The 27,738-nt window shown below is 33.4% G+C and overlaps 1 protein-coding gene across 1 annotated transcript; it reads left to right on the top strand.

Annotated features, from left to right (window-relative positions):
* Nucleotides 1–27,738, top strand: LOC128163074 (calcitonin receptor-like). Its single transcript, XM_052826543.1, has 12 exons — nt 1–713; nt 12,486–12,599; nt 14,660–14,769; nt 15,294–15,394; nt 15,895–16,021; nt 17,831–17,984; nt 19,760–19,826; nt 20,493–20,556; nt 22,133–22,212; nt 22,848–22,986; nt 26,144–26,185; nt 27,178–27,738. The coding sequence occupies exons 1-12, from the start codon at nt 605–607 to the stop codon at nt 27,331–27,333; spliced, it is 1,263 nt and encodes a 420-aa protein (XP_052682503.1). The 5' UTR covers nt 1–604; the 3' UTR covers nt 27,334–27,738.

Here is a 27,738-nt window from a genome sequence, read left to right as displayed (position 1 = left end):
TATGTTCTATTGCGGCGTGACTGGGCATATTCTGATCAATAGAACTGATAGAACCCAACCCCCCAGCATACAAGTATATAAGTCGGCGAGAGCGTGAGATAGTGGGGATATACTATCAATGGAAGCTATACGGCGCTCTCTACTGCTCCCGTATTGATGATTTGAGATGCATATATTTCTCCTCGAGCTTTCAAATTGATTTACGAGATTGTTATGGTTTGATATATATTTTACGACTTAATTTTTATTCACCTGATACTGACAGTGTGTATAATCTCGCTCTTGGGAGAACAGACGTTTTTATTTATTATAACGATTTTTTGTTTTGTTTTTTTTTCTCTTCGTTGGATTTCGTTGATTGTGACCACGTGCTGAAAGACGCTTTTTAATTGTTTCACAATGCAAACATTATCCATTACAAGAAGAGGCACCCGTTTCAATACTTGGATTTAAGATTTAATATCGTGTATTAAGAAGCTCAGAAGGAAGAAAATAAACAACTTGAGGGAAACAAACTATCCAAAGAACAAAAACAACGAAAAAGACAGGCATCGATATTACGCTATAGGACGTTATATTTCTCAGCGCTGAACATTTTTCAAAGATGATGGGCAACTTTTCGTTGTTTGAAAATCGGATATATAGACAGTATCATGCCTGGTCCAAAATGCTGTGTATGAAGAATGTCATGTCAAAGCCGGCCCCGAATGATGGTGAGTACCTTAAAACTTAATTGCTTCACTAATCTGCCGAACTATACTATATGCGGTTTAAATTAATTTTCGTGTTTGTTCGCTAATTTTGACCGATGCACTGTACTCGTAAATGAATAAAAATAATACATATATAGAAACGTTGTTTCAATTTCTAAAGCGTTAACAATATAGTATGTTTATATGTTGGAGAATTTTGAATTTTCCTCAATTTCGATTCCTCTTCCCCCCAGTACAATACCCCAACCGCCAACCCCTACCATTACAACACACTTTTATAAAAGAAACTTCAAATTACCTTATTTTTGAGACCAAGTCAACAAATGAAGGGCTGAAAAATGCACTAACCACAAATTCTACAACCAGTTGTATTATGATCATTAATTTTATAATCGTCGTCGTCGTCGTCGTCCTCCTCCTCCTCCTCCTCCTCCTCCTCTTCCATCAATGTGATCGTCATAGTCATCATCATCATCATCATCAAAGTCTTCGTCGTTGCCGCCGTCGTCGTCCTCATTGAAACTCCATCAATCTGTGACCTCTTTGCACTGGTTTCTGCAGGCATTGGCCACAGTCCGGAGATATGATTAACGGCATATAACAGTGCGTTTGTTATTCTTACAAAGTGCCTGCAACCAACTATGTTTTCTAACTCAGCATTTCCAACACACCGAATAGTCGTTTTATTTGCCAGTCATTCAATACAAGGCCAAATGCAATACATTTTCCTGTTTCAAAAAAAATATGATGAAAGAGGCCTATTTAATAGCATATTACTCATTATTCAGTAAAATGGTGGATTTCTGTAGGATTGCATTCTTTTTCTTCCGGTATGTGTCTTCTTTCCTTCTCCTGTCTGCATGCTGATAAAAAAAAAATAATTAATTAGAGACAGAGTTTTGGAAAAAAAAAAGAAAGATAATGGAGTCCATCAGCAAAGTTACTGAATAGACAAAACGGCACCGCAATGTTAATAGAGTCAATGAGAGCCTTATTGAAAAAAAAAGTGACAAAGCAAGGAATCCCCACCAGAGATTTGATTTTTTAAACACTAAAGTATATGGCAGCAATATAAATAATCAGTGCCCTGACTCGACAAATCTTCAGTTAATGCAACTATTGGAAAGTGCACGGTGGTGACCAAGTATATCATAGCGCATTTATTTAGGAATCTCGCCTCCTTTATTAACAGTATAAATGCAAGGTGTTGGTTTTATGGGATTGAACCCCCTGCCCCGCTCACCTTTCCCAATAATGGGAAATGTCTCTTCGATTAAATCTACAAAAAAGTATGAAAGAGAAAAAGTGTCTCGTAACACAATATTTTTATCTCTTAATTACGCGAATTCATGATTACGGCATAACCTCGTAATTACGACATAGCTATTTCGCATTTTCGATTGTTACGTACGAGGTAGTTATATATAAAGTTCAAGGTCTTTTCTCGTAATAACGAGGCATAATGATTAATTGTTCGTTTTTTCAAAATCCTAAAAGCATTATTAAATTGATGATGAAGAGTCACCATCTCCATTTTTTGTTTATATTTGACTCATACTTTGTAATCTACTGATTAGTTATTCAAAATACGAAATTTGGGAAGTGTTGTCATAGTAACTGTTGCCCAGCAACCTTTAAACGAACATTCGAGAATTAACGGCATTTTCATCATTTTTTTTTATTAGAGAATTGTACTTCCTTCATGCTGACATGCAATGTTGATCCCATATTTTCCGCGCACATGCGTAGTAAAAAAATCATTATTGGAAATCCACGATCCATCTGACATACGCTTGCTGATCATGGGCCAACTCATTAATATTTTCTCGTTTTTATGAACAATTTAAAATGATTAGTAAGAAAGTAAGAATGTGTTATCAGAAATGAAACGACGACCATGCTATGATGATGTTTATAGATTATATGTGTAAGCTTGAAGGCAATTTTTTTTAGAATTTAAGATTTTTTCAAAAGGTAAGAATGTAAAGGAGCCAATCAGAACAAAGTATGCATAATCAAGAAAGACGAAAAGATTTGCTTCCTTATATGTTAAAGTTGTTAAATATCATGAAACGCTCAGGTGCTACGATACAAGAATCGATGCTTATATGTGGTGATCGTAGGTATCGCTATGGTAACCCAAGGACAATCGTAACTACTCGGCCATTTCCGCTGGCGAAAAATAATTATATTTCCGCTGGCGAAAAATAATTATTTTTCGCCAGCGGAAATGGCCGAGTAGTTACGATTGACCCAAGGACAGAATGCCAAGGTAACAACAAACGTCCTTCACTTGAAACTGGCGACCTCTAAACATCAGTGAAATTATCTCGATAGGGCACGGAATAGCAAACAATAAATAAATTAAATCAAGCTCTTAAAAAGATAAAATTGAATTGAATACAACAAATTGTTTTGGTTTTTTTCCGGGGGGGGGGGGGGGGGGGGTTGGTGTTGTATCCGATTAATATAGTCGAAAACTTTGAAATCTGTGGTAATGATAGCCTTAAAAGTGAAATCGAGTTCGGAAATAATAGTGATGGATGCGAAATACAACACTGTCGACTGACTAAGGAAGCCTAAATAGAGTCTTACTCACAATTAAAGACACTTATTGGAGTAATTTTTCACTTGGATAAGTAATTTGATTGTTTATCTCGATGTATCTGAAACTTTAAAGGATTAATTACATGTATCTTGTCAGTTCATACTTGATTTATTTTTTTCCTTAAAATAGATTTAAAAAATTAAAAATAAAACCCACAAGTCATTGCACGAGGATTAAAAAGTATCGGCAGCAATCTAAATTTATACTGTTTGTAAACATTTTTTTTCCCGTTGAGTGATGAATACTGATGATATATCAATTCAAGCGGCGAAGTGCTTAGAGTAAAAACATACATCAAAGGCTCTTAATTTTGATAAGGGATTAATCACAGCGGAGATAATAGCCACCTACTGTGCAAACGAAGTATTTTTATGAGCGAATTATTGTGTGTGTGTGGAGAGAGAGAGAGAGAGAGAGAGAGAGAGAGAGAGAGAGAGAGAGAGAGAGAGAGAGAGAGAGAAGGATAACAGCGACAATTACGTCAATAAAAAAGAAATTTAACAACAATAAAAAGCTGTTGCTTCAGCTGTTGTTGTAATGCTATCTCTTATCACTAAAACCTCATTAACACAATAAAACAATTTTGACCGGTTAAAATCTGTTTTTTCAAAAAAACATTTTCGCCAGCAGCTGTTGACAATCAAGTTGTACATAAGCTATTCGTGTTACAAACGCCGAGCTCTTGAACACCAATTCTGAACTGCACAAATACACGTACATGTAAAGAAAGGTTCGGATGCTATGTTTTCTGTTTCGTAAAGAAATTATGTAGAATAAACCTAAGACATGTGAAAATAATATTATTTATAACCTTTCCGACATAAGAAAATGAGGGAAAGAAAGGGATGAAAAATAGCTAACAATAAAACGATTTTTTAAGAATTTAACTACTGTGGTTTCATTAATTTTCGAGGGTATCAATTTTTGTGGATTTTTGAAAAACCACAGTTTCAAGGATACGTAATTTCGTGGCCAATGATCCTATCAATACAAAATGTTAGTTGAAATTGAACTTCAATGAACATTTAATTTCGTGGATCAACTTAACAACGAAATCCACGAAAATTGGTATTCAACGAATATTGATGAAACTACAGTATTTATTATATTCTTTTACGACTTTTACTAGTATTTAAAAAAAGTCGATTTTTTTCCCAAAAGCTCATTTGATAATTTTTGCAATTCTTTCAACAACACGTGTGAAAGCAGGTGTCATACCACGAGGCAATGAAATTTAATATCGGTAAAAAAGAGTAAACATTGATATTATGATATTGTGCATAAACGGATGTTGCAAAAAATGCGGAACGGATCAGAAAGGGGAAAACACAACCCGGAAACAGAAACTACATCTAAAGCGGAACGGAAACAGAAAATAGGACACTACCGTTTAAACCACAACCACAACTCATTAACCCCATGTTTTGCGTCAATTTCATACAATAGAGCATATCTTGGGTGGGGGGGGGGGGGGGGGGAGCTGGCCGATTTTGACAGTCTTTGAGTATTATTGAGCTTCCCATAGCGAATTTGAAAAAAGGGAGCCAATATTTGACAGCTTGTTTTGATAAGCAAACTTGACAGTAACATCCTACCGAAAGTCCAAACTCTTGTTAAAACGGCTCTAAGAATAAAGGCTCGACCAAACCGATCCACCATGACACTTGCTTTAATTTGCTTTTGCTCCTTTTCGAACACAAGCAGTATAGAATTGAAATATGTTCTAGTATTTGAAAACAGATCCATATCTATCGTCTCGACCAGAAGTAGTTATTATTAAGTAAAGTGGATTCGATATACATTTCAAAATAACGACTATAGAATCTGGCATTAAGTAGAACTATTTACAACATTTGCTGACACCCTGCGGTGTATTGGAATTACTCATTTGTTCGCCTCAACACGAGTTGCTATTATCATTCGGGATTATAATTAATAATTTTACGGCAATGACCTTAGATCAAAAGTTCAGCGTTATCAACTCGAATCAGAAATGAAATTTAGATATGGTATAAATGTAAACATCCTATGGAGTCCTTCACACGTTCAAAGAGTTTTCAGGAATCAGATTTATGAATGGGATATCTTATTGATTCTTAGTCACTTGAGGTTTTAGACACCTAAATTACTTCCGTGAATGAACAAAGAATTTCAAAAATTGGATTTGAAATATTTTACATTTACAAATTAAAGAAAAGTTCAATTGCATGTTTATACATGTCGTGACATTTAATTTACATTGAGCTATTAATTTACAACTTACAACAGATGTTTTAGCTTATGTTCTAAAATTGCATGTACATGTATACCTTAGAAATTTGAAATCAAGTACGAGAATTTTCCACATTACGTATCCACAACTGCATGCAGATGTGGATACGTTAAGTGGAAAATCCAAATACATTTTGTAAAAGTCATAAAACAAGACTTCCACTTGATCGTTAAGCACAAAACTATTTTTATGATAACTGTCCCCTAACAAATAAAAGGAGAAAAATGAAACAGAAAAAAAATAACATTTCATATTTATTTTCACTAAACATTACACACTGTATGTAATATCAGACATATCATCGTGTTAAACATATAACCAAGAAATTCCAAACGGATTGATCGAATAGAGTAAAGTGTTTGATATTCATTCCATTGATGAACATTATATACCCGTATGCCATCCCTAACAAAATCATAAATTGCATGATAAAAAAAAAACCTTGAAAAGTTTGAATGAATGCACATGTAAATTGATAAGCTTTATATCAAAATTATTTCTCCTCGATGTGTACCTCGCAATGAAAAAAAAATGAAAGATGCACACAATCTACGCTCTTTTATATGTACATGTAACTATATATAAGAGTTCTGTATAGATACTTCTGCATTATATACTGCGAAGTACCTGTGGCACTCGTAATCAAATTCGCAGCGACGTTTCGCCACTTAGCACAGCCTCTGAAGCTGTTTATAAACATTTGTTTGACTAGGAGCGATTAATAACAGAACCACGTCTTGAAGGAAATTAGTCGCAGTAACAACGGACGCGGGGTTTCTTGTATTGAATGACGACCTTAATAGAAGAATTGTAGTTGATTGCGTTGTGTACTGCACATGGCGTTCTCACTAATCTACTGTGTATAAATAATGCATTGTCAGACAATATGCAACAGTTATAGCTTGAACCTGTATCTAGGGAACCGAACGAAACCCCCTAACCCCGACCCCCTCCCCCCCCCCCAAAAAAAAAAATTACAAAAATAAAATCAAACAAAAAAACCCCAAACGAATCAAACACAAGAATCCCTCAAATTGAATATGAAACCATTTCTTAACTATGGGATTATTTTTCATTATTTCCATAAAAACTGAAATAATAACAATGGAATCATTTATATTCGCGGATGCCAATGTTCGCGAATGGTTTTGCAGGTTAATGCTGACTTTATTTCAGATGAATCGACATATCAGACGAAACAAAATGTTATTAACGTAAAAATCTGAGAATATAGCAAAGAGTGTATCCATTTAATTAGTTCTCTGGCATATTTTACTGTAGATACAGAAACCATTGAGAACACTTGGTAACACAGTTGTTAAGCTTGAAATGGGGGGGGGGCATATTGATGTTTAAGACATTAAATTCCCACATTTCATTTCAGAACGGCTGTAATAGCTGAGGGAGGCCGGGGGGGGGGGTCTTCAGGATCACCTTTCCGACATTTTTCAGTGTGGGGTAAATTTTTATATTTTACATCCTTAAAAAAATTACATAATTTTCTTCCGGAAAAGTTGACCAAGATCCACCCATGCACTCACTTCTAACTGGAGCTTGTGATTAATTTATTGACCACCCACCCACCTAAAACTTGGAGATATGGAGACACCGTGTCTGTAAATCTGTTAAACCTCCATCTTGTATCACGCAAACGTTGTCCGGATTTGACAATTTTATGCGATTATAACTTCTTTCGAGGGAATTTTTAAACGTTTTTTCGCCTTGATGCTAAAATAAAAAGAAAGCGAAAGACAAAAAAAAAAATAAAATAATAATGATTCTAAATCACGTCAAAGAAATAAAAGGATTCTATCAATTTCTTTGCATGTGTTCAACTTGAAAATACATACTTTGTCAAGTTTCAAAAGTGAGTTTTAGAAAGATATAAATTTTAAGAAAATTCCTCTTTTCTGATAATACATACCCGTATGTTTTATGCAGGATGAAATGAAACTTTTAAATTGTTTTTTGTGTAAAATATCGATCTATGTTATGTTTTCCATATCTGTTATATAAAACATGTTTCCCTTGTTTTTCAAACATCATGTTTTGATGTCCACTTATTCTGAAACAGCAGACACTAAAAATCATAATACTTGTTACAATCGACAATAATCTTTATGGCAGCTGAATCTTCAAGTTATGTCACACTGGAGACATTAGTATGCACATTTATCTGGCCAAAAAAAAAGAGAGAGAGAAAAAGAAAGAAAGAAAAGAAAAAACCCAAAAGATCGTACGAAATATGTTGCCCTGCAAATAACCGCGACGCCCCGTTGGAAACATTCCTGTGTAAGTGTTATAAGGTGTCTACATAATCTCTCTTTTATCATCTTTCGCTGAGATTTTTTGCGCCCATTTCTACGATTGCGAAGCACTTCTCTGCATCTGGTTTTTTTCTCCGTGCGACTAAAACGCAACTAGAGAAATTTTGCATCTGTCTATCTGTCCAATGTATTTTGTTTGTATATTTCAACAAGTTTTGTTGATCAATTTGTTTACTAGATAGAGAGTAATCAAATGATACAGTCACTTCTATTTTCAATTCTTTATTCACTCAAGACCAGTTCATTGGTATTTGAGGTTCAAAATCAGTATATACAAATGTACACAAAACAGTCAAGGATCACTGTACACCCCTGCGAATGTTATTGTTATTTAAATTTTAGACCACGTGGTTTTATTTGACCCTTTCAGTTTCGCAGTAAAAATCGTACCTCGTGTTTATAGTCTAGTTCATAGAATCTATAGGTACTATAGTAGTCAGATATTAAATCTAGAGGTTTATTGATTTTGAACTTTATCTTTATTAATTGGTGAATAAAATGTGTTCTAGAAATAAATGTGACAATACAAAAAATAGTTTTTGTCAGCTGTTGCAACAATTAACATGCTAAGTAGAGATCCCCCCTAAGGATTAATTTTCGATCCACGCCTGTCCTAGTAATAGCATCAATAGTGAAACAGACTATACAATTTTATGCAGAATGTTCCTTGAAAATGACTCGATATACTAAGTTTTTATGCAAAACAGACATCCATTATTTTTTTTAAAACATGGTATTGCACACCACAAGCATCAAACATGGATATGATTTTATTAAGGCACGCAATGTTTATATTTTCAACCACACAACACGTGGTTGAACACGAACGATAACTCTGTTCTGAATATTATCGTTTAATATAAAAAAAACCCCTAAATGGTGAAATAAGACGAACTTATTAAAAGAATTTCATGTTTTAACATAAACCAAAGTAGGATACGATATGAAAAACGACCAGTACTTACGTATTTTGAGAATATAATCCGAACACTTATACTTCCGCTCGAAATTTCACAGGAACTGAACAAATCTTGGTGAAGTCTCGTGAACTTTCATTCGAGCACCTCTGGATTTATTACATACTTAGCAACGATAAAGAAAACATTCCGAACACATTCGCAGGGGTGTGTACAGTAGGAGTAATAATGATAAAAAAAGGTTAAGTTTACAATACAGCAGGTTGTTAAAGTTGGTTTCTGGAAGAACAGACTTTGAAAATTTTCTTAATAAATCTTGACAAGTTTTTTTAGTTTTTCTACATTCCACATAACTTTGATTATTGGAGTTAAGTTTAATTGTTAAGTTAAGTTTAAAATTGGAGTTATTAAAGAAATAATTGCCGCAAATTGATTACTTTGAAACCCTGGGAAGACGAACAAGATGATTGAAATTTTCTAACATCTAATTAACTTTCAGTAGAAATAAAATCTTCTCGAAAAATGATATACCTAACCAACCACCCATCTCCCTCTACCCCCCCCCCCCCCCCCAAAAAAAAGGAATTTTAAATTAAAAATTGTATAAATCTTCACAATTATGTAACCTATCGGGCGTGGGCTTTCATAATCTAAACGAGCGTTACGAAATTGAAGAATCCTCTTACACATTTGTTTTGTGTTCCATTGAAACGAAATCGATGATGGCGAAAAAATTAAAATGCCACTTGTGTTTTTTCACCTGATGATGTTATATAAGATGATTTCAACCCAGATTTTTGATTAACTGTTATTACATACTACTCCGGTCAACTCTTTGTCTTTAGTTAGTCAAAATTGATGACATAAGCACTTTGAGGAGGTTGGATGGTCAACAGATTAACGATCATATCTACCTATAATTTTAAGACATGGTTTGTTTAGCTATGAACTATTGTTTGGTAAAGAAAAAATCTATAGATTTTACCATTTAAATTTGGATATTTTCCTTTATTTCCATATAGAGATCTTCTTCTAAAGGAGATAAATACAGTCTAAAAATGGCCACGACCATCGACCCCTCTTAATGTTACTGTAACGTTAATCCTAACTACTAGTAATTTTTTCTCCTGGAGTTCAAATTAAATCAGCAATTTTCATGTCAATGTATAAAACGAAGTCCGAAGTTTTTCCATGACTTTGATTTAGGTTTGATTATTACCTCCTAATAGAAATTGAGGATTATCAGGTTAATCCCCTGTAAGATCTCCTGCTTAATCGTTCTGTTAATCGTTTGGGTCGGTAACTTTTATCTAAATCGACAATCAACATTTGATGACATTTTTAGCTGCAGTGAAAACTTCTCAAAATGAATTGTTACAGCAATAACACTTTATGGCGTTATTGCAGTGCTTATATATGTTATTTTTAAATGTATTATGATACTACAATTCAAATCGCTGCTTTCTAATAGCTGTCCTGAAAAATGAAAGCATTAACATTTTGTGCAAAAGACATTTACATGGATCTTGAGATATATCCACTTAACTCTAATTTCAAAATTGAAATCAAATCGTCCTTATAGTTTAAACGTATTCTTATTGAAATAATATAAAACATTATATAATTTACCCCTCGTTGTATAACAGGTAAAAAATAACGTGTAATGTTCATGCATTATGAAATAATTGCAATTCAGCAAAGTTTAACATGTACCATATGGCATGCGCGTGTCTAGATGATCCGCGCGTGTTAGGCAATGTGATGGATGGATCGTGTTACTTTGACACCTCAAAAAGTTATAGGTAGTTAAATGACCTAAGAGAATACATTCACGAGTTTCTGTTAAAATATAAACTTGTGAAACGACAACACTTCATTTACACATGTAAATCGTGCCATTATAATCTGATTTATAAATGCAGATATATTCTACAGTAGCACAAAGCTTATTTTTATCGGTCGGGTTGACCACTCCATATTCCAAGGGTCATATAAGATGTACTTCACGATTCCCTTTCTGTTTTCGTGACAATTTTATCTTAAATCGTTATAAATGCGTGTAAAATCTATTAAAAATGGATCATGTTATGACACGTATTTACAAGATTAATGCATGTTTACAACACGATCGAGTATATTGTACATTTAGCTATGTAAAATAAAAATGTGTCAGAATTTTTAGATTCTTTGTATATCAAAATAATTTAATTCTGACTATAACGCGCTTTCTGATTGGCTAATTTTTTTTTTTATTTTATATCGTATAAAGAATGTTGCCTACGTCAGAGTAAGAATAGCGTCCAAAACGTAACAATACGCCTGGCGTTACGTTTGAATTTTGTAGAATTTTACGTCATTTTAAAGGTCAAGTGACCGTTTTTATCCACAATGAAGAGTAAAAAAAATTAAATTAAAAGCAATGAATTCAGTATTTATTAGTTTTATACGATATAAAATGGTTTGAAACAGTTAATGCCTTTTTATAAACCACTTCGCGGTTTACAAAGCGGAAACTGCCCAAAACCATTTTATATCGTATAAAACAAATAAATATTGAATTCATTCCTTAATTATTAATTTGCACTTTTTTCTTGGTGTTTCATTCAGTTTGTTTACCTCATGGGACAATGAACGTTGTGCGCGAAAACCCCCCATACTTTTCACCTACACGGTATTGTTTGAGTTTTGAGTTGATGTTTTAAAAAGACATATTTTTATGAACTATTCATTGTAACACGAGCTATTCTGGTTACAATGCACATTACAAATTGTGTAATTTTGCATTCGACGTCATGGTTTTGCTTGATGCATGTCAAAATTAAGTTAATTATTCAGACACCACGCATTCAAAAGTATCTATGCTTAATTTGAAATTTAAAATTTAGTAGAATATTTTGGCTTTGATCAGAATTTATACTGTCTATTGAGTGTAATTGAGGATTACCTCGTTAATTGGGTTTTAGTCATAATTAAGCTATCAATACGTACGCCGCTTAAGCCGATAATTTCTGTAAAATGCAAACATGCACATAGGATATAATGTTAAAAATAATTGCGCAATTTACCGAAAGTGTTCTTTGTAAGTGTTATTTTGCGATCGTCTGCCAAAACAACTTATTCAGCTGGTAATGAAAAATCGTGTTCGATGTAAAAAATTTTCATTTCAGCAAACTTGACCTTAAAATTATAAACAGATATTGTTGGTAGAACCGATCAAAACTCAGTTTTTCATTTTGTTTGAAAATAAGCTTGCTTGTCTCTATATATTTTAGATCTTTTGCCCTTGATCGATTGCGTTGATTCTTTTATCAAATCTTAACTATGTTGATATACATGAACAACAGTGTAAACCCAGTTTTTTGGTTTTGTTGTTTTTTTTTCGCCAGTGTTAAAATTTCGTAATATTCATGATAGCGACATAATTACAAATAATTCTTCTTGCAATACAACTCTTTAAAAATCAAAATCTCTCTCTCCGCGATCCTTTGATGCTACACACATTTCTCTTTTTTCTGAAGATTACTTTTACCTAAGACTTTCGTTACGAAAAATGACTTTCCACTGCGAACATGTTTTTCGTTGTGAGTCGCGAAATGAAGTCGCTTGGGGAAAAAAAATGTTTTACATTTTTATTTGACTTTGTTGTAGGTAAGCTGTATTGCAGTCCACGACACGATCATTTCATGGGGTGCTGGAATTACACTGAGGCGGGGACCAGGGCCTTTCTCCCTTGTCCAGATATACCTGGATTCGCGCCCGACCGTAAGTCTGTTACATCACTTTCTAAAAATAGAACAGTTATATATAGCCTTTTGATTGTTCCTCACTGCTTACTTTATAGACTTTGGGATATTTAACGAGGGGGACGTTCCAGTTACGTTCATGGCATAAACTAAAAAATATTATAGTCTTTTGATTATATGTTATTACCGAAATTATAAGGCTGTAAATGTATGATTATTTTGGATCTGTAATTGCTGTTAAGCTAGTCATGTTAAATAAATCTGTTTGATGCTTCATTGTGTTGTTACAACGATCTATGATATGCGTTGTAAGAGATAAAAGTAGACTAAGTCCTCACTTATAATTCTCTTCCTCTCGAACTCTGTCCTTCTATCATAAACAATAAAAGTCAACTTTTTTGTAATCCAAACTTAAATTGCCACATAATGTACGTTAACCTTCCAGAATGTATATACATACACTGTAAAATCACACATTTTATCCCAAAATACATCGATCTTCTAGTTTTGCTGATTTATGATTGTTACAGCGAAAATTCTTATTAATGGAATCACAAATACTGTATACAGTGCAATATTCGCCCTAATTCAATTTTCGCACCTTTCGTGCTCGTTAGCGGAAGAATTTAAGACTGGGATAAATCAATAATTTTTTAACAAGACATTGGACTTTCGGTAGAATGTAAGTATCTTTTTCTTGGATCAAAACAAGATAAAAACGACTCTGGTTTCAATCAAAATATACCCCAGTTGCGTATTTCAAAGAGCCATAACTGAGAGGCCAACAATGAAATAGACAGGCCGACGTCAAATTGTTGTTTAGCATAAAAACCAAAGGCCAAGCTCTTGTTAAAATGGTTGTACTATGTAATAGAAAGAGTATCACCTACTCGTATCTGGTTGTATTGAAGACGGGCGTTGGAGGGCGGAAACAAAACATGGTGCGAAAATAACCCAGTATGCTCATACTTCACATACATTGTAGCGTAGGTCATTGGAATTGCTACATGTAGATGTCCTATCGCAACTTTTCGACCCTGTCCGATAGAACTTGGAATGTTTTTTGAGCTCTACCGAAAAAGGCCCGAGAAGTTGCGATTGATTAGACTTTAAGATTATGAAAAAAAAATGATTCCATATGATTGTGCTGAATTTCATTCTTTGAAAGAAACTACGTCATAATACGAAGGTGTCTCATATCTTCTTAAGACACTTAATTTCTGTTTTAGCGCCACCTTAAGTATTACCAAGACACGTTGGATTCTCTCTTAGACTAACACTTCACCTTTTATTCACTCAAACTCAGCTATTTTTGCGCTGTTTTGGCATTTTGTTGATCCGTGATTCGATTGTTATGAAATATTCCAGGTGTTAATCGATGCATCAGTAACATCTTGCACAAGAGTATAAACACACCGTCTTTTTTCCCCCTCATTTTTTTCATGGCTTTTTTGAACCTAATAATCTGGGATATCTCAGTTGCAGAATTTTTTTTATTTAGGCAAACAAAGGATACATGTTTTGTTCATACAGCTGTATAACAGAGGCGTATCTTTAACATAACAACAAAAATGATCTTCATAATTTGTTGTTATACATTTATAAAGACAGTATTATAGCCAAAATAGTTACTAAACAGTCAAATAACGTCAGGTCAGCAAATACATTCTTTACCATTGTAACTCATTTGATGGGCGTGCCAATCCCTACAAGTGACAGGTTATCCCCTGCCAAGTACACCTATTTTTCAACTTCAGTAATTAGCCTAATTGATTAAAAAGCGTCCATAACATGCAGTATTGCAACTTTTAAGGAGGCTTAATGGTAAATAAAATACTCATAAGATCTTGGAGTTTTAGAAATGTTTTGAAGCAATAAACGGTCGTTTGGTCAAGAAATATTCGAAGTATTTGAACTTTTAGATTTAAAAAAAAATTCCTATACAGGTATCTATATTTTTACAGAACTCTCCTTTTGGAGATAAATTTTGTTTTAAAAATGGCTACGACCATCCAGCCCCTTTAAGACAATGGATATCGAACTAGAGAGTTTACTAACCCATTTATACATGTGTTTCAGATTCAGCTTATTTTGACTGCTTGAGAAATGGTTCTTGGTACGTTCATCCTACCACTGGAAAAGAGTACTCAAATTATCTGGGCTGTCGAAATTTCCAGAATGTCTTAACGGTAAGCATAAATATATTGTTTCGGGGTCAATAATTGTTTCAGAAAATTATCAACAGTGTTTTTGATATTTATCAATGAATTATGGCGGAGATAATTTGTTTGACATCATGACTTTTTCTTTTATCTCTATTACATGTATATGACAATGTCATTTTGCTACAGGTACAATTAAATACCAAACTGTATTCAAGTGTTGATTGGTTTTTTTTAACATACATATACGTGTATCTATACATATTTTTTATGATTTGTATAATTGCAAATATTTTGATTTAAACACTTTCACAATTAGGCAAGAGCAGTCAAATGCGCACAATCATTGCGCAGCCAGCATAGTATTTGGGGGTAATTTCACGTACATGTAACTATGTAATGAATTGTTGACCATTGTTACGTTTTAACATTCTAAAAATACGTGTGGTCATCATAATGATTGAGGGGGAATCAATATTTACCAGAGAGTGTAGATGATATAAATTCAGATGGTCTGATTTGATAATATGCTATGTTTTTCTCTTTCATAGGACATTGAAAAGAATTTCGCCCATGTTTACGTTTCGGTGGTCGGATTCTGTGTGTCATTGATTCTTCTGATTTGTTCTCTAGTCATTTTCTTCAAATTCAGGTAATTGATCGTGCAATAGCCAAAGTGTACTTGAATTAAGATATTACGATAATTAAAATTTCAAAATGTAACCCTAAAAGATGAAGTCAATTATATCAATCAAAGAATCTTTGAGTTAATTTATCAATATTTTACACCTGCATAATAATTTTTCCGTTTTCGTGTAAAAATCGTCATGCATACACCATTTTAAGCGCATATAATTATCTAGCTTAACCTCTAGAGAAAAACAAAACTTCCAATATAAAGTTTACATCAACTTCGCGAAAAGCTCGTACATGAGACAGTCCTTTGACTAGCTCTCCTTTTTGCTGAAAGATTTATCTGGTCGAGTTTCCTCTGAGGGATTATAGTTGATGCGAATCCTTCATGTATAGATCGTAAAAACTATATACTGCACTCATAAATGAAATATCAATGCGAATATTTCTAAACACTTCACAACATGCTTATTAACTGCTTTCCAGTTTTTTCAGTACTTTGATTTTCTCTATTTTTAGACAATTACGCTGTGACAGGATCACGGTTCACAAGAACCTATTCGTCTCTTACATCATCACTGCTTTCTGTTTCGTCATCTATCTGTCTGTGGTCAGCTTTGGGGATGGTGTTCTAATGGAAAACCCGGTAAGTGTACGAAATTTTCTACATACGATGTACAGCTGTAGATTTGAATACATGAATTTTACATACTGTTTGACTTGTAAGTCCAAGAATAACTCCAAAACACAATTAATAAGCTTAAGACAGACAGACGCGATATTTTGACGACAAACGTCAACACTGTTTATCACAAGCGACTCTCCTCGGCAACGCTCAGGAAAAGTTAATAAAAGATCCACGTGATTTCCTGTCATTCTTATTACCCGTGAACATAAAACTATAAAACGTTTAAACGTCGCGCGATACTGGTGTTACATAACGTAACGCTTATAACGTCAAACGACGCTCAAACGCACCGTCGCATTTTAAGAAATTCAACTCCTTAATAGCCGTCAATCTTGAAACTAAAATAAATATTCATATCGCCTATATCTAAATAGTTTTCTGTTTACGATGACGTAACATTTTTATCCAACATCTTTGAGAGATAGAGAACATTTGATACGTTCTCATTAGATTACATTAATTGAAATGAATCGCTGAAAGTTTATTAAAACATATGAACCTTCCATTAAAATAATGTACTTAAATCGGAGTTAAAGTCTTACTTGAAGCGAATGTTTACGCTTCAAAGGGGGTCCGAGATTGAGCTTCAGTAACATTATGTGACGTCACAATATAAAAACAGAATATCAAGGAAGTACAAAGCAGAAAAATCTATCAATGTAGTTAGAACCATTTTAACAAGACCTTGGACTTTCGGTAGTAGGTAACTATTTCTTGCCTCAAAACAAGTTAAAAATGACGATGGTTTGAAGTGAAATATACACCGATTGCGTAGTCTTAGCTCAAAAGCCAGACAAATCTTGTTGATTTCAATGAGCCTATGGCCGAGTGGCAAGCAATGAAATAGACAAGGCTACGTCTTAATGCTGTTTGACACAACTTCCCAAAGTCCAAGCTCCTGTTAAAATGGTTCTAAACATAAATTTGACATATACTGCTTATTTTATAAACGATTTCATTCAATTTTGTGTTTGTATTCATAGCAAAAAATGAAATTGCGAAAAAAAAACCTAGGGCTTCAAATCTAAACTTAACAATTTACTTCATGGTAAAATATTATTGGTGTATGTTAAAAATGGTCCAACAATATCAGACAATATATTGTAAATTCAATAACAGTTATTGATTAGATTTCAGACACATGTACCAACCTTGTACTGCCTTTGACCTCAGTATCGTTTCCCGTGTTTCTGAGGTGCTAAAATATTGACATTATATTGCTTTTTTCACACGTTCATAAAACGAGCAACCAGTTTTGACATTTTGATGAATTGTTTTAAGCATTGAAGGTACATTATGCGTATAAAAAGTCATTAATCACTGATGAAAGAAAAAAAAACCCGAAGTAACTGTTCCCTATTGAGATATTTAAATAGACTCTGAGATAATTTGGTCGGTCTCTAATTGCCCTTCTGTGTAACTGTTTCTTATATGATGTATTTGATTATACATTGAACGAAATTGGTTTCACCTTTTTTTTTAAACTTATCTAATTTACAGTAAGAATTATCTATTCCTGTTAATTGGATTATATGAAGCTGGACAGTTTGTTAACGATAATTATTGTTTAGAATTGATTATTCAATTAACTAAAACTTAATCATTATAGCTGAAAACAGTTAATCTTGTATATATTTACATGTATAGTTGTATATTAGAACACACAAATTTTACATATCTACTGCATTTGCATTGTACCTCATGTATAATCAATAGCATGGAATAGTAATAAATCAATTGAAATGAAACTTGGTATTACCCTTTCAGGTGTGGTGTCAGGTGCTGCACGTGATCACACAGTATGCCGTGGTCAGTAACTTTTCCTGGATGTTTTGCGAGGGACTATGTCTACATACGCTCATGATGCACACGTTCATTTCCGGCAACTCACTCATCATTGTCTGCCTCATCATCGGCTGGTGTAAGTAGATCTGTATCTTAAACTTTTACACTAATTAAGGCAATATATCTTCATGCGCCCCATTTCCTGGATTCTGTATAGAATTTAATCCCATGAGGAAAAAATCCCAATACAAAATTTCAATGAAACTGAAGTGCACAACAACTAAGCATTGTCTGTTTTATGTGGCAATATTCATAGAATTTAATTTTTAAAATTGAAAAGGGATGTAATGTAATGTATTTGTTATTCATTTTTCAAAAAACGAGGTAATTACTCTAATTAATTTGACATTGTACCTGATCAGTTACACGTAGTTATATGTCAGGGTGGTGTCTTCCCACTTAGCCAACATTTTGAAAAAATACAGGTAAAATACAGGTGAATTTGTGTTGGCTAATTGGGAATGGGGTGCAGGTGGAGAACAAAAGAATTAAATTACAGGTAAGCTATAGTCTGTTTTCAGATATAAGTCGGAGAGATAATTATATAAGCTGCCTTTTAAACTTGGCATTGAAAAATATTGTAATTATAAGAGTCACGTTTGAAATTTTATCTATAAATCATATGGGTCATATTTCAAATCTTTTTTTTTTTTTTTTTTTACAATTTTCTTTGGTTCTGATTTGAACATATTTTATTCTCAGGTAATTGATAACAAATACACTTACATGTGAAAACAGACTATAGCCTGCTGATCACTTAGGTGTGAAAATCAAAATGTTGGCCAAGTGGGAATTGAGAATTTCAGAATGTTGGCTAAGTGGGAATAAACCGTCAGGGTTTCAGAGTTTTATAGATTTATTTGAAAGTAAGAGACCCCCCCCTTCCCCCCCCCCCCCCCCCCCGCCAGCCACCGGGATAATCCCTGCCAAAAATATCCCAAAGTTTATCATTTTATTCCATTAATTCCAGGGTGAACTTGTTTTTATTACTACTACAACCCTATTCATGAATTCCACTTGGTGAACACAGATTCGCGCGTTTCTGTCTTTACCAAATGCCGCCTTTTGAAGTTTTCTTACAGATTTAGCTTCTAGTCATTTTTTTGTCGATTTGATTTCCTATGATGGTTAGATTACGTTTTAGTATAAGACGAAAATAAACAGTAACATCCTAAATTTGTAATTAGTTTTTCCTCTATTGACGTAAAAAAAATCCATTTTAATAGAATTTGCTATGGTTAGATTGCAATTTGCCTCTGGGTTTTTCTTGATGCACAAAGCATTGTGGACTGACCCAAGACCCCTTCCGGTGCGGTAAGGTCAAAGGTTGAATATGTTTAATCACATAAACAAGAGTGCTTGCATTAAGCTTAAACAGTCGTGCTTAGCATTGGTGTACTTATGATGTTATCCTAAACCATATCCTTATCTTCTTAATATGTTATCCAAAATAACTCGCTAACCAGAATATTTTTGTTAATGAAGAATTAATGATTCTTCAGCTTTTCTACGTATGAACAGGTATCTGTTAACAATAATTGCCCAGAAATTAGACAGAATCAATTATATTAGTACTTTATCTGGAAATAGTATAATATATTAATACCTTATTTATATCCAGCAATCAATTGCCAGACCATTAAGTATTTGATTAAGAAATAATTTCTAAGATAACATGCACTTTTAGAGCAATATACTTGATCAATAAACGAAAACTCTAAAACTCTAAAATTATTGCCGACAACGATTTATGTAATACTGTATATTTTGTCATGATTGAGCATAATACTGTATATTTTGTCATGATTGAGCATAAACATTGTACTATTACTAATTGGATTTTTTCTTCAGGTGTACCATTGGTTCTAACAGGGATATACGCAGGATTAAGGGCCACGTTGACAGACAACACAAAATTGTAAGTGGTTTAATTAATTAACTTTAGTTCCCGCACGTAAAAATTCATACTTTTTGCATCCACAATTTTTTAACACTTCATTGGAAAGAGCAAAAGCTAATAAATATAAAACAAAATCGTGTTTTAACAATTCGATCAATCACTATTTTAAAGCGCAATTTACCTGAATATGAACAACAGACCAAATGGCCATTGCGTCAATCAGGATAAGCCTCCGCCAATAAGAAAATAGTTTAATCTGTTTTTATTCAATATCTAGCTCATACATGTATCTGAAGTCAATATTAGTTACTCTTGGTAACAACATCTTAGTCCAGGAAAGTTTGACGGTTTCCATTTCATTTTTAAGAATTCTTACTAACTTCTTCCTGTTTCATTATTATTTAATGTTGACCTTCAATGTAAAATAACCAGTAAATATAAGGATTGCTTTTGCAAGTCCGGTACCGTTTAACAAAAAATTACTAAACTAGTACTATATTGCTTTATATTATAAAGAAAGATTTAAAAAACCTATGATTTAAAGTATACATTGAAGTATTGAAATTATATCAATGCCCAAAAAAAAAACCCCACTCTCAAGGATATTTATACATGTACGTAAAATCTTTTACTTTACGTAAAATAGTCATTATCCGTATAACGATCCCGACGTTTATTTGACAGTTGCTGGTTGTCAGAAAGTTCCCTGCAGTGGATCATGTTTGCGCCAGTTGTGTTTTCCATGTTGGTATGTCTTAAAGTTGTTGTTTAATTACTCATGCAATTAAAATTTCTCAAAAACAACTCTAATCCTTTTGACTGCTCTATCATAACCTTGAAGTTCTCCAAATGAGGTATTTCGTTTGACGAGTTTTGATAATCATCTTCGCCTAAATAATTCCTTTGAAATATGTTCACTTTTAATCATATGCATTTGGAATGTTTTATCATAAAAATTTCAAAAGCTTAGGACTCATGCTGATCGAGAGGAGAGGCAATTAATACAGGGATAAAACGTTTTGATAAGCATTAATTTCATAAAACGTGGCATCTTGTTTACAATTTCTTAATTACTAGATGATCTTCATGGAAAAGTTTGTAAACAAGTGTAGGAAGTTATTTAGAACGATCTTATATAACTAGTCTGGCTCAAACCGGGTTTTGTTTTCAAGTTGGTTAAAACAAGTGCATGTGCTTTTGGCAAAATATTACAGAATACGAACACACAAATCAAGAACAAGAAAACAGAATTTAAGGCAAAAGTTTAACTTTTAGAAGGCCAGCAGTCTTAGCTTAAGAGCCAGACAAATCTTGTTGATTTCAAAGAGCCATGGGTGAGTGGCCAGAAATGAAACAGATAGGCGTACGTCACATTGCTGTTTGACACGACTACCTAAAGTCCAACCTTTTGTTAAAATGGTTCTAAATCATACGTACAAAGAATAAAGAAACAATCAATAGCGGATGTTACTTTGATTTAAAGAAAGACAGATGACATAAGTCAAAAATCGGACACAAGTTAATGAAAGTGTAAATGAATGTAGGTGTGCGCAAAGTGTAACATAGACCAGATGTAAACAATGTGAAGCCCTGACAAAGCAGATGTAAACAATTTGTAACAGAGAGGAAATGTGAACAAAATATAAAAAATAATACGAGTGGAAATTATGTAACAGTTATTAAATAACAGAGAGCACATGTAAACGTTCTTAAACAACAACAACAAAACAAACAAAACAAATGTAAGATATTGTAACTGCAACACATACCATTGAAACATTCAATCTTACTTTTTATTTGAATCTCAATTTTTCATAAAGAAATACATGATTGTACATAGGAGAAAGGCTCGGAAAAACACCACGAATGTATTTACATTGGCGTCCATGACTACCCCCCTTTTTATAAAACTTAATATAAATACAACACATATTACGATGGAGATATGAGCTTGAAATCATTAAAGTCAATGACATACCCTAAAAGATACTACAAAGGCGACATACACTGCTGTTTAGCCGATGTCTATTTTAATGGAAAGCGACTCCATTTTGTATAAAATTCTAACATCAAGTAATGTTAATACATTCGAGGTGATTTTTTGAGCTTGCCGGAAAGGCCCGAGAGGTTGCGATTGACACAAAGCGGAAGTGACGAAAAGGTTAAAGGAGACCGGAAGTAATGAAAAACACGATAGCAGAAGTTACTTTTTTCAATTGTCATACTGCCGCATACGTTAAGGTGCAAGTCAATACGAGTAAACTTGTACAATCATATAAGTCTTGAACTAGATCTCATGACATTTATTGTGTTTTATATTTCAGATCAACATAATTTTTGTGATCAACATCATGCGCTTGCTCGTAACAAAGCTCAAACAGATGCCGGAGGCTGCTCAGACAAGGTAACCACGGGTGTTACTAATTACTCAAAGAGGACATTATCCAATCACTTTAGAAGTCTAGGTGATCAATAAATTATCAATCAGAACTTTATGAAATCTTTACAAATATGTTTAAGCTACTTTATAAATATTTTTAAAGCTATTTTTATAATAAACTATTATTTGAAAAAAAATAATATTCTTTAAGTTTTAGCTTTAAAAATGAAATATATTTCCTATACTTTTTTGTTTTATAAGTTCTTCTTACGGAGACCAACATATAGTCTTATATGGCCATTATTATTATAATAACCATCCAGCTTTCTTTAATTTGATCAAAGATATTTTTTTGAAATATGACTATCAAATGAATGCCCTGAAGTACTCAGTATACATATGATTGACATCAATGAAGAAATTACACTGTAAAAGTAAATTAGTGAATAATATAAAAGTTTAATAATTTTGCATCTTTAAAAATGAAATGTAATAAAATCCTTTCAAATTTTAATCATTTAATGTGACTTACTTTCTAAAGAAAAATAGTGAATTAAATGCTAATAAAATCAATACCATTTTGGGATGGACAGTTATGGAACTACTCAATTTTTTATGAATTTTTTTTCCAATGTCATATTTTCATGGTGGCGTTGCAGGAAGGCAGTCAGAGCTACGGGAATATTGATTCCGCTTTTGGGTCTGCAGTTTTTGGTCTTCATCAAACGTCCAAATGACAAGGATTCCACGCTTTATGACGTCTACACATATGCTGTAGCAATTGTTGTTTCACTGCAAGTAAGTATCTGTAAAGTAGGGATCAACTTTAGATTCAATCCACAGCATGCGCGAATCTTGTGGAAGTGGGGTTGGGGTGGGGGGTTAAAGGGGGGGGGGATCCAGACACCTTCACATTTTTTTTATTTAACATTATAAAATTACCAAAAATATGCCTCAGACCCCCCCCCCCTTTTTTTAAAAAAAAAAAGATATATGGGGTTAAAGTGTAAAAAATCTGCAGTAACAACTAAACTCCAGAAGTTAAGTTCTCATAAAGTTCTGATCAATATATTCATTTTATTTTATATCCATTTAACCACCACCATATCAATACTTGGATCCAGGTAATTTCCCCCGGAACGGGAGTGGGGGAGGGGGGGGGGTAAGGTCGAGGTAGAATTGTGTTTGCCGGGTGGATTTGTGTGGAGGGGGGGGGGGGTTCTGATACCCTTTCTTTGGTTCTTACTATGTAAGAAATTAAATAAATCTGGATTTTCAAGGGAGTGTGCTCTGGAACCCCGCCTTGCGACTCACCTCTCCCCGCGATCCTCTCTCTAGACCTGCGCATGGTACGAGACATCGACAAATTGAGCGTGCAACCATCTGTGGCGTCTGATCAGCAATGGATCAATTTACAATAGCATCTCAAATTTTTATTCACTGAGGTGCAATTGCGGTTTTTTCCCTGGATTTTCACCGAGATTCTTTGCTCGATAAACAAATGTGATATCTCACTGATATGCAAAGGTATAATGTACATGTATGACACCCCCCCCCCTCCCCCACACAATCGTGACAAGTTTCCGTATTACATGTAGTTGTTATAAATACTGCGCAATTCAATATGTTGCATTGCACTTCATAACTCGAAGGAGTATTGGCAAAATAATTAGCAAACAGATAGTACGGTTATTGTGTATTCATAAGATAATGAATATTAGTGTGACACATTTCCATAGAGTAAGAAAAAACTCTAAACAATCAAGTTGATCTCGCTAGCTTTGTGTTACATCTATGATTGGAATTATTTTCTTTTGTCACGGCAGTCATACGTTACCATTGCATTGTTAGGAAATTGTGAGGAATAATTTAAAAATAATTACACAAACAGCCGTTCAAATGGACATATTACACCAATTGATTCGATTTTTTTTTAGAGAAGTACCCTCGAAGAAAGACAACTTTGTTTTTAATCCTTCGCTTAGAGAACGACACGCGTAGAATATATTTGATTTTTTTTCTGTTTTGGGGGTGGGGGTAGCAGTCAGTTCTGGTTGGACAAGTGGCTCGATGTTGGAAAAGCAGCTTGACCCCCCCCCCCCTCCGCAATAAATTAAAGTTAACATAAAATAGATTTATCGTAGTTGTTTCATTTCGTAAAGCGAATAGGAATTGAGTAAAATATTCTAGACAAAGTGTAAATTAAAACAACTGGCACAAATCAACAAATCTCAGTTCAGAACAATGGAACAATCGAAATTGGTTGAATATGTGAAATCACATCTAGGCGGAAAGAAGATGGGGGAATAAAATGGCGCAAATGCCCATTCGGTTTATTAGTGAAATACAATTTTGAATTTATTTTTCCCCAATTAAATCTATTCAAATATATTATAATACAACTTTGCAAAAGCAAAATTTCTAACTATAGTCAGTTTTTAATATATTTTAACAAATATTAAGAAAAAAAATATCGACGGAAATTTTGGTGGTATCGAACCCGTAACATAAAAACCCTAGATAAATAAGGTTAGCTTATGCCAGGTACTCTAACCACTGAGCCATTTCAGACACAAAAAATGGGCTTTTAAATATTATGTGTGACTAAGGCCACGAACTACCGGACTTGTATTATTTTTTCAAAACGTTCAATTGTTGGGATACAAAATGATATTTTTAATGTATAGTGGGTCATCTCTACACGTTTTTGTTGATTGAAATCGGTTTGTTTTCCAGTAGACCTTAATTAGATTATGAGAAAAAAATGGAGCACAGACCCACTCTATAAAAGAAATTGCCTTGAAGTTCTAAAAAATGACAGTATTTGCAGGTTTTGATACGTATATGCCTGTTCGAGTCAAAATATTCCAAGTATTGAACCTACCTACAGGTTAAAAATCAATGATTCGTTAAATATATATTGTTTTAAATGATTTTTAAAAAACCCATCAGATTTATTGATACCTTAATTTTCAGTAGCCTGTCCGACCGCGTATGGGCATTTTACACGCCTTATCCACCCATCTTCTTTACAAGATCAATAGGAGCCGTAGTTTTTTTTATCAAATATTTTTAAAGTGAAATTGTACTTAACTACAAAAAAGGAAGAAAAAGATTAATTTTTGTAAACTTGTTTGTGGAAAAAATCTATTTAGCGGCAAAGATTGAATAAAATAAAGTGATTTTTAAAAATCTCATTCATAATTAAGATTTCAGGTGCGTGAAGAAATAATTACAAAAATAGGTTTTTGCAGCAAAATAAAATTAAAAAATAAATAATTCATAGGCTTATTGAACTTTACAACCCACACCAGCCCCCCCCCCCTAAAAAAATAATAAAAATGAATAAACAGACAACCAAAAAAAATCCTCTATAACCCCATGCAATTGGACTACATAACGTATAGCTATTGATTTGTCATTATCGGATAAAACATCCTGCTCGTGAATTAACTAATGAATCGTGGACAATGATTTGATTGGCTAGACGGTAGTTCATGAAGGATGTCCGTAAAACTCAGATGTTGCCATACCTGTTTTTCATTTAGAATTATGAAAACGAAAACAAAGTTTCACTTCCCTGTATCGATTATAACGTACGAGACACATTATGTTTTTTTTTTTCATTTTTATTATCATAATGATTAGGTTTTTATGTTTTCCTCTTTGAATAGTATTGATATCGATTTTTTAATTGTATTTTTTTTTTTGGGGGGGGGGGGGGGCTTTTATAAATTTGTCGTTTATCTTTAAAAGAAAATAATACAACTGCCATGCTAGTCTGGGTTGTCTGTGTTTTCTTTTTTGTTATTAGCACTGTTCATTTATTTCATTCATGTACCTTATTTATTGTTTCTTTGCAGGGTTCATTTGTTTCCATTATTTACCGTGTTTATTTTTTCTTTGCAGAGTTCATTTGTTTCTGTTATGTAAAATTTCTATTTTTTCTTTGCAGGGTTCATTTGTTTCTGTTATCTACTGTTTCTGTAACCACGAGGTGAGTTTCTAAAAGTTTTCAATTAACAGATGTACAAAGTTTAATATTTGGAACTTTAATAGTACAAAGTTATGGTCAAAGTGAAACCGGGACTATTTCGCTGCATATCGACGGTATCGCCGCCTAGCGATTCAAGGGCATTCACTCGGGATAGCGGTAGTGAGCGATTTATACAAGCTCGTATATATGTCAAAAATGTATAAAAAAAAAACCAAAAAAAACCCCATAAATTATGAACTACTTCATCAATTAATATTAAAATGGGGATGTTGTCAAAAACATGTACAGTTTAACACGGATAACGCATGCACAGTTTTAACGAAATCCCACTTACAGTGATATCAATTTCATTACTTATATGTGGTTAAGGCTACTTCGATTCATTCTATTTAGAGAACACACTATTGTTTAAGATCACATGACCCGGTGTTTTTGTATACACGTGATTTTTAACCCAACGACCCAAGTTTGTTTGAAGTGTTAAGTTAAAAATAATAATTTAATATTAGTTATTACTGTCATTAACAAAAAGTTATATCATACAGTGTAATCAATTTAAAAGTTTCAAAATAAGATCAGCAAGCCTGTTAATTTATTTATTTGTTTTGAATATGGTATCAAATACTTAAAGTCAAATTCACTTGTTTCTGGCGCTTCGTTATATTGCGTTCTGCTGAAACAAGACATGCATCATTTAAAGAATATTTGAATTTTTTTTTATCATTTATATAAATCTTTTAAAATGAATTAACACAAACTTACTTGTCGATCAACTACTTACTCTTCAAATATAGTGTAATTTCAACTTGATTCGCAAAGAAGCAATCAAGTTGAAATTACACTATATTTGTGTAATTTCAACTTGATTGCTTCTTTGCGACGTATTTTCACTACTATTACATACATTCCTAAATTTAGAGGTGGAATATTTTAAAGGTTCATTCAAACATTTTTAACTTTTAAATTACATCTTTTTTTTAATGACCTTCCAGGTTGTAACTCTCCTGAAACGGAGATGGCATCAGCACCGAGCCATGTTTCGAGGGAAACATGCGCGCACCCAATCGTCCACGAATTCGAGTACAACTTACACATTCATTGATTTCGTGTCCAACCAACCGTGTCTCGACAAAACCAGCCGTTGTTAAACATGACTGACCTTGAACTTGTTCACTACAGAGCAATCGGCAATCATCGGCTGTCTCCGCTATGCTCAATGTGGGAAACCCCGCGGTCGAGGAGTTCCAAGTGTGCTCAAAGCGGAAGCCTTCATCAAATTGTTGCCGTTTTGTAATCATTGGTTCGTTCGAAGCGATTTCTTGTGAACATATTTAAATTTTTATCTGCATTTAGAGACAATCATTCCAGAACAATGTATTGTTTTATTTATGATTTAACTGTTGTCTATTTTATCAAAGTAATTATCATTATCATACAATGTTTGTTGACTATAAGAAATGAGTATTTTTATTGCACCTTTTTAACTCTCTTACAAACTGCATCTTTTGGTGAATTTCTCAAAACTGTACGTACATGTGAAATAAATTATTCAA

The sequence above is a fragment of the Crassostrea angulata genome, chromosome 9 (assembly GCF_025612915.1).
Source record: "Crassostrea angulata isolate pt1a10 chromosome 9, ASM2561291v2, whole genome shotgun sequence".
NCBI lineage: Eukaryota > Metazoa > Mollusca > Bivalvia > Ostreida > Ostreidae > Magallana > Magallana angulata.
The sequence above is the reverse complement of the archived record's forward strand: the minus strand, read 5'-3'. Positions and strand labels throughout refer to the sequence as shown.